The sequence below is a fragment of the Phyllostomus discolor genome, chromosome 5, assembly GCF_004126475.2.
Source record: "Phyllostomus discolor isolate MPI-MPIP mPhyDis1 chromosome 5, mPhyDis1.pri.v3, whole genome shotgun sequence".
Taxonomy (NCBI): domain Eukaryota; kingdom Metazoa; phylum Chordata; class Mammalia; order Chiroptera; family Phyllostomidae; genus Phyllostomus; species Phyllostomus discolor.
The window spans coordinates 150,692,272-150,700,792 of NC_040907.2; the positions used below are offsets into that span (position 1 = coordinate 150,692,272).

General features: G+C 50.7%; 1 protein-coding gene across 4 annotated transcripts; it reads right to left on the reverse strand.

The window, feature by feature from the left end:
* Positions 1-1,016: 1,016 nt before the first annotated feature.
* On the reverse strand, positions 1,017-8,212 carry AVPI1 (arginine vasopressin induced 1). 4 transcript variants are annotated; one of them, XM_036027116.1, is made up of 4 exons: positions 8,064-8,186; positions 7,690-7,942; positions 2,533-2,829; positions 1,017-1,596 (listed from the first exon to the last, which is right to left on the reverse strand). In XM_036027116.1, the coding sequence occupies exons 2-4, from the start codon at positions 7,842-7,844 to the stop codon at positions 1,449-1,451; spliced, it is 600 nt and encodes a 199-aa protein (XP_035883009.1). In that variant the 5' UTR covers positions 7,845-7,942; positions 8,064-8,186; the 3' UTR covers positions 1,017-1,448. The 4 variants fall into 4 exon arrangements, with proteins under 4 accessions (XP_035883009.1, XP_028369841.1, XP_035883008.1 ...); XM_028514040.2 differs by lacking the exon at positions 7,690-7,942 and having other exon boundaries at positions 8,064-8,212; XM_036027115.1 differs by lacking the exon at positions 8,064-8,186 and having other exon boundaries at positions 7,690-8,030.
* Between the last annotated feature and the right edge of the window lie 309 nt (positions 8,213-8,521).

Genomic DNA, 8,521 nt, shown 5'->3' on the forward strand with positions numbered 1-8,521 from the left:
TGCAATTTTAAGGACAATCTTGTGTTTCTGTGAGTTGGCTGAGACGTGGCTCTTGAGTCTATTTTCCTCCAGTAGGGAAAATACAGATCCTCCTTTCCTAAGTCCCAGTGCTCTGAAAACCAAAAATATTTTCATAACTTGACTCTGAAACTGACCCGAATGTACACTGAGGCTATTTATGACCATCATCATATTCCTTAGTGTGAATATTTGTTGCAGAAATCTTGTTTTGTTATGAGATATTTTCCTACTAGGGATTATACAGTATTTACACTTATCACTTCCAAACAGCTGAACACAGTTCTGAATTCCAAAATCATCTAGCCCCAGGGATTTGGAATAAGGAATATGGGCTTGTCTTCATGACCAGAGGGCAGCCCTCCTCTGCGTGTGCTTGGAGCACTTGGAACCCTGGCTCCTTTACAGTGAAGGATAATCAGAATAATGATGATAATAATAATAATAATAATAATAATAATGAAGTGATGGATAATCAAGCAGATAGTCAGTGGGAAGGGAGCTGAAGGCAAATGAGCACATGGTATGCTTCTGTTGAGGCTCACCTCAAGGGCTTTCAGGCCGTGGAAACCTCGGATAATGCAGGAGGTGCAAGAATGCCTGGTTCAGCTGTTGACCCACTTCTGGATGTCTGGTCCGTGGGGCAGAGAAGCCAGCTGAGGAGCTGGTGCCCATTCATGTGACTGTGGGCTCACCACCCACTCTGCAGTGCTAGTGGTAATAGCCTGCCTTCTAGAGCTGGCCAGGGGCCAAGAACCCTCCTCTCCTGTGCATCAGGACTGACTGCAGAGATGTGTCCATCTCTCCATCTGACCACCTCTGAAAAAGGAAGCTTCCACACAGGGGCTCTACAGGACAGCTGGGAGAAAGCGAAGGATACGAGGCCTCTTTTCTTCCTGGGAACACACACACTTCCCTGCAATGTGCCCAACCCCTCACCCACCAGCCCCAGAGTATCCATTGTGGCGTCCTCCCCTTCTGTGACAGACTCACATAGCTCTTGATGCAAATGTTTTTATTTTGCCACTTAAACCAGTTTCCTCGTGTGACCTGACAGGGGCAGGGGTGCAGGACAGTCTGCTGGACCATCGGTCATAATAGCAGGAAGGTTAGTAGCAGGAGTGGTGAGACACTTAGTTTGAGTGCCCGTCACTTGAGTCCCGGGGGGAATGTCATGCAGTCCAGGTATAGTGTTAGATGGGGAAGGGTCAAGGCGAAAATGGTCGCTGTTTCTCCTGGTGAGGAAAGGGTCCCACACAATGGAGAGCTCAGTGGACACCTCCAATCCTGTTCTGAATTGAGCAGGCCAGCAGCAGCGTGTGGGGCCGTCTGCCTCAAGTCTCTTTTCCTCCTTCATCTTCCCGGGCCCTTTGGCAAAAGTCCCTATGATTCCTGGGGAAGACACTGCTGCTCCCAGCCCCTTCCCTGGATCAGTGTCTGATCTGATGGAGGTAGCTTGTGGGGCCTGGCTTCCTCCAGTTCCGGCGGATCCTGGCACTTGTCCTCCTAGTGTTCAGATACTGATCGCTGGAAGCACTGCTCTGTGCGTCGGCCAGTGGATTGTGGGGCTCTGGGATTCTGCAGGAAACAAGTATATGATAGGCCAACATCAACAGGAAGGACAGAATGGGGACTAAGGATTTTGATCATGCAAACTATTGAAACACTGGGGCAAAAGGAGACCAGGGCTCTGGTCTCATCTCTGCCCCCAGAGAGCTACACGAGAGGCAAAAGCTTTCAGATTTCTATGCAGTGGGACTAGGTCAGGGCGTGCCCCACTCAGCATTTTTCCAACTTCCTCTTCCTGTACTGTGGCAGACATTAGTAAGTCATATGAGCATCCTTACCAACATACATTAAGTAGGGATTACTGACCAATTGGAATTAATACGGATCTGATGATCTCAGAAGGATATTAAGGTCTAATTTGATTGTGGGCCCCAGGGAAGGAATGACACCAGCATGTAGCCGTAGTGGTTGGTTAGGCTGTGTGATTCAGCTTGATCTCTGGGGGGGTCCCCTGTTCCTGAGCTGGCAGTGACCTAAGCAAAGAGGTGGTTGACTAGGGAAAGTTTAGGGTAAAGTTTCTCAGTTTTAACCTTTGATGCCTCTACAGTACTTCCCTATGCTGTATTCTCTCTAATTACACAGCCAAGATTCTCACCAGGCTGACTATCAAATGTTACCTCCTCTTTAATGGGGAAATAGGATTTTTTTTTCCTTCCATACACTAGTCCTTCCAACCTGTTAAGAACCACTGTGAAGTGAGGTGGCACTGATAGGATCCTGGCACCTCTTCCCACTCGAATTCACAGGGTCATGTATGACTCCAATAGAACAGCAACCATTTAAGTGCTTCCGTGTGGCAGGCACTGCGTAGACCTTATGACAACCCCAATGGTAGGCGCTTCACGGCGAGGCCAGGTCAGCAGCCCCAGGTCCCACAGCCAGAACTGGTGGGACGGGCACCATGAGTGCCCTCCCTCCCTCAGCCCTCCAGTCCCAGGGACCTACCTGAGCCGGCTGCAGTGGTGTAGTGAGTGGCCCAGGGGTTTCTGCCTTGGGGGCCTCTTCCTGCGCAGCCTCCTCAAAGCCTCCGCCATACGGGGGTCCCCAGCACATTCCCAGATGATCTGTGCCCGTTCCTCAGCCAGCTGGTCCCCGCTGCGCTGAAACAGGCCCTGGATTTGCAGCAGCTCAGCGTCCTGGAAGATGTTGGCTGATGCCTGCTTGCGGCCCCGGGCCTCAGGCGGGGCCTGCCAGGGGAGCGGCTCGCTCACCACAGAGGCTGGGGTGCCCATCCTGGGTGCTCTGGGGAAGGAAAGACAGACGAACATCATTAGCTCGATAGGCCCCTCCCAAACCTGGGGGTCCCAACTAATGCAAGGACTTCTGGTGTCACTGTTGTCAGAGGCAAAGTGGAGTAAGTCCTGACTTGAGATCACTGATTTCCCAGGGCACCGTGGGGAAATAATGTTGACAGCCACACTTTATGATCGAGTGCCTGTGTGTCTGACACGTGTGTTAAGAGTCACAGAAACCTGGGAGGTAAGACTGGTTTATCCCCACTTTACCAACGAAGAAGTGTGACTCTGGTTCAGTGACTCTCCCACAGTCCAAAGCGCTGTGTAAGTGCAGGGCCAGGAGAACCCGGCCTGTCTGGCTTGAGTCCAGGCAGACCGCAGGACGCCCAGGTCTTAATGACACCAGCAGCAGAGCTGAAACGTGGCCCACACTTCGCGTGTGGCAGGCACCCCTGGAAGAGCTGTGTTCACCTCACACCATCAGAATGTGACGTGAGCACAGCAGCCCTGTGAGGTGCTTTCATCTGCCTCATCTCACAGATGAGGAAGCTGAGGAACAGAATCCAGGTTTCTGACACTGAGGCCCAGGCTCTACAGCGCAGAAGCGAAAGGGGCTGTGGAGCTGGCCACCAGGGTTGGAATCCCGGGCTGCCTCCCCCACTTGCTGCTGACCGTGCCGCATCCACTCCTGTGTAAGCCCATTAGCTTTGCTGGGTTGCCATGAGGACGAGTGAAGACACAGTGCTCAGTGTTCTACTCTTCTGCTTTTCTGTCCATAAAATTGACAAGAGTCATCCCACCTTCTAGCTTCAAGACCCTGGGGATGAACCACCAAGTCCATGCAAAGTGGGGCAAAGGCAGGTTTACAGTTGTTTGTATGGGAAATAACAATACAAGAATAAACTCTGTTTCATGTACTCCCAGCTGTAAACCTACTTTTGCACCACCGCGTATAATTTAGCAAAGAGTATGAAATAGACCAATCATCTTAACTAGAGTCCAAAGGACCATAGAGAGAAAGGGGTAGAAAAGGCTACATATAGAAGAAAAAAAAGTGTGAGGGGGGGAAGAAAAGGCTACACACAGGGTTAGGATACTCTTATCACAGGGCAGAGGCTGAAATTTACAAGAAAATTCAATAAAAGTTAGCTCATGTCAGTGCCCCACCCCCATATCTGGGATATGAAAATTAAGCCGTCTCCCTCAGGTCTAGAGAGTTCACGTTGGATAATGAAGTCTCCATCTCTCCGTGCCATTCTGACTTCCCAGATGATGACGGTCCCCCCTTACCCTGGCCTCTCTCCTCCTCACCTCAATAGCCACCCTCCCGATTCCGGTAATTTCTACACTCCTCTGTCCCAGTTTCTAGGCCTCCTATCATAAGAACTCACTCTTTTTTCAAAAGATTTAATAACTGAAATAAATCTGCACAAGAGTTTCAGATAAATTACCTTCATAAAAAGTATATGTTTTATCTGGAAAATGAGAATTTTAAAACCTTAGGCACAATAATGGGAATCTGGTTAAAACCTAACATGATAATTAAACCCCAAAGCTGAATTATATAAATATACTATGGCCATAAAACAACAGTCACCAAGGAACACTTTCAGGCTGATCAAGAGAAATCAAAGCTAACTATGGGGCGTTTATTCTGCGTCAGGCAGTATGCGCAATACCATCGCATCCTGAAAAGAAGTCTAAGAGCCAGGTGCTGTTTCTTCACCCCAGTTCACAGGCAAGCAAAGGGAAGCTGAGACTTAGACATAAGCACCAGGGGCTCAGCCACAGCCAAAACCTAGTCTCACTGCAGTCCAGGCTTTTTAAAAAGATTTTTAAAAATTTATTTTTAGAGAGAGGGGAAGGGAGGGAGAAAAACATCAATGTGTGGTTGCCTCTTATAGGCCCCCCACTACGCCCCCCACAGGGGACCTGGCCCGCAACTCAGGCATGTGCCCTGACTGGGACTCAAACCAGTGACCTTTTGGTTTGCAGGCTGGCGCTCCATCCACTGAGCCACTGCAGCCAGGGCTAGCCCACACTTTTAAACAACCTACTTGTCCATAGCCAAGCAGCTAAAAGCACACTTCTTCCCATGATTTCTGTAAGGAGTGCTAATTCACAAAGGGGAAAACACATCAGTAGCAGGGAAAGAACACTGAATATCCCACACTGGAGGCAGGGGTGAGGTGTGGAATTTATTTGCAGTCTTTTCTCTAATGTCAGGACTATTCCCTGGGTGACAGGCAGCCCCAGTTTTGAACTTGTGGCGGCATGAAGAGGAAGATCTCTAGCTCCCACAAAAGAAATCTGGAACACAACCCAACCCAGGGCACAGAGCACTGGCTTATGAATCCAAGGGTTTGAGCCCCAGTTCAGCCACTCAGTGACCCAGAGGCCTCAGGTACTTCGCATGTTTCTGTGGGCCTGCTTTCCTCTTACATCCGTAAAAACATGTAGATGCTGAAGGTCTCCAACCGCCTGTGCCGGTGGTGAGTCAACGATTCCATGAAAGGCTAGGTCTGAACGAAGAGATGGTTTGCTTGTCTGCCAGGGCCTAGAAGCGACATGTGTGGACAGGTCTGGCTAATTAGGTGTCACCCCACCTAATTAAGACACCCCAACCAGTAGCTCCTCTTCTCAATCTCCCCTGGAGGCCAGGCATTGCTCTGCTGCTGTGGGCTGTGGTGTTAGGGTCTGGTGGAAGACAGGGAACTCACTGTTCTAAAGCACTCTAGTGACCCAGGCTGGCTATGGCCAAGCCCGGGACACTCCTAGGGGGATCTGGGTGGTGGGAGAAGGGGTGATGTCTCCTCTCTCAAACTCAGTCAATCTCGCCCTCCCCTCACGAGAATGGCAGCTGCCTCAGGGAGGAAATGGCTTGGAGCCCAACTTCCCAGATAGTCCCAGCTGCCTCTACCAGGCCTGCAAAGGCCCCGCAAGGCCCTACCTCCAGCCTCTCAGAGAGTTACAGATGCACCAATGAGAAACCACTTGGGAGAGTCTGAGCCTCCAGCTACACCCTCTGTGAGCCTCACAGTCGGGGGGGTGGCACCTCCAGATTTTGAGGCCCCTACTCTAGGTTCTGCCTCCTACCCCAAGGTTCAGACAGCAGAGTTAGGATAATAAAAATCAGTCATATCAGGTAGGATTAGACTTTAAACTTGGGGGAAACTGAATCAGAGCACTTTTATTATCAGAAGAAACTTCTGTCTCTTCAATGTGTTCAATAGTTACTTTCCTCCTCATTTCCTGGACAAGACTTGAATCCAGGGAATTCAGTAAATACTTGAACAATGGCACTTTTTAAACTGGAAGATGAAATGACAGGGCTATTAAAAGATTACAAATGAATCTTCCATTTCAGAACTGACAAAAAAGATAAGTCCGTAAGTGAATAAGTAAAGACTAATTGCAAAATCAATCTGACACAAACTAGGTTAAAAATGAACCCCCCAAGTAAATACCAAAATGTTGAAAGTGACAAAGTTCAGCTTTGAAACAGGCAGTTAAGGAACTACATAGCTCTAACAAAGAAATATATTTAAAAAGTGACTCACCATGCAACGAACTTCCAATTTATAAATATGGCTCACAACTGAACACTCTTGGTAATGTACGAAGCTCAGTTAAGACACCCATCTATGCTCACTGTGCTCTCAGGGAGATGTAAGTAACCGTGAGAGGCAGAACATACCTTTGTGAGCTACGCAGCAACTGGTGCCTCACTTGGTTCACCGCCTTTAGATAACCCTGTTGGTGGTAATAATCTGTAATCAGAGGCCAAGGGCCTCTTAGAAAAAGAACTGGAGGCTCTGGCCCAAGGCCCAAATCAACACTTGTGGCCTTGGCCTGGTTCCCTGCTCAGACATGCCACTGGACAGCAGCCAAAATCTGTGGATCCTCAAATGGGAGGCCCACTGCAAAGGGATGCATGTTCCGCCCCCATCCGGAAGGGCCTAGCCTCAGCCAGGCATGCCTGAGAGAAGTGGACATACACTGGCCTCCAAATCTGTGTCCCAGGAGGCGAAGAAAGGAAATGGGCCCTTCCCCCAGACCAATTCTCAGATATGACCTGGAAAAAAATAAGTCCTACTAGATCCAGGCATATCTTTTTTCAACAGTTCAAGAACCCTGAATTCTGGCTGTGCCACTGATAACGGGGTGATTTTGGCAAGCCCCAGTTGTCCCCTGCCTCAATGTGCTCATTGTCAGAATGGTGAGAATACACAACCCCTAAAGAGATAAGGGCGATAAAGTGTACTGGAGGCATCCATCCCAGTACATTACTTTATGAAAACATGGTATAAGGGAAAGGCTGTTCAACTACCCATTTCTGTCATCACCACTATCATGACACTCCTTCAAAAGGGGCCTTTACTCTTGGGAGAAGATGGTAAAGGGAGATGGAGTCCTCTGGGGGCTTTAAAATCATCGCTGCCATGGAGGCACCTTACTACAAGTCAAAAACAGAACAGCACTTTCAGAGAGGTAATCTCTTTACTCCTTATGACACTCCTATGAGGACGTACTATGCTATACCCATTTTACAGATGAGAAAGCTAAGTTCAGGAAGGTTAATTAACTTTCCCAAAGTCACACAGGTAGTAGGTGATAAGGCTAAGATATGAAAACCCAGGTAGTCTGACCCCAGCATCTGGGCTCTCAACCAGTGTTATTTTTGTTCCCGCCAGATGGCTGCAGAGGTCTTCAGAGGAAGGACCCAGGAGGCTCTGAAACCTCTGGGAGGCTGTTCTCTGCTTCTGCAGGTTTTGGAAGGTACTGGGATCGAAAGTCAGGTCTCCCCAGCCAGCCTCTGTGCCATTTGCACTCCTTGGCCCCGCGAGTAATTAGAGCGATTACTCACCGCGCTGAAGGGCTGCGCCGACAGACCTCAAATCGGGATGGGGCAAGATAAGATGCGCCTACCCCAAACCCTACCCCTACCCGGCCTTTCGAAAGGGAGGACGCAGCTCTGGGCTTGCTTCTGCCGCGAAGGTGTTCACAAGGACCAAGCGGCATTTACCGACAGGTCGAGAGCTTCGGAAGGGGTATCCTGGCCGAGATTACACGGCGACATCCCCAGAACAGGTCGGACCCCGGGAATCAGACGTGGCGCTCTGCACAACAACGGGCCCTAGGTGGATCTGGGGGTTTGGGTCCCGGCGGCACCCGGGCTCTGACGACTCGCTCGCCCGCCCGCTCTCAGCGCAGCAGGAGCTGGGTCACGGACCTACGTACCTGGCTATCCGAGGCGGCCACCTCGGTTACAGCCGCGGCTCCCCGGAGAAAGCGCTCCTAAGCGCAGGAACAGCCAATCCTCAGCCGAGCCTAGCTGTGAGCTCCAAAAGGAGCCTTCCAAAATCGAACGCGGAGACTCCGTGAGCCAATCAGCAACTACAGAGAGCGAGGGGCGTGTTATGGCTCCTCCCCCTTCCCTCCGCCGGCCTCGAAACCCGAGTGCGAAGATTCCCGGGTCCAATCAGCGCTGGAACAGCGGTGAGGGGCGTGTCCGTCCGGGTTCCTACCCGGAGCCCCCGGCCGCCCCCGCTTCTCTCAGGGAGGCGCCCCGCCTTCATTGACGTCAGTCCCCAGGGTGAACGCGGTTTTGCTGGCGCGGGACTGGGGCGAGGCTGCATTCCTGCCCTGGGGTGCGGCAGCGGCCGGCCCTGCAGCATACACGTGATGGGTGCCCCTTT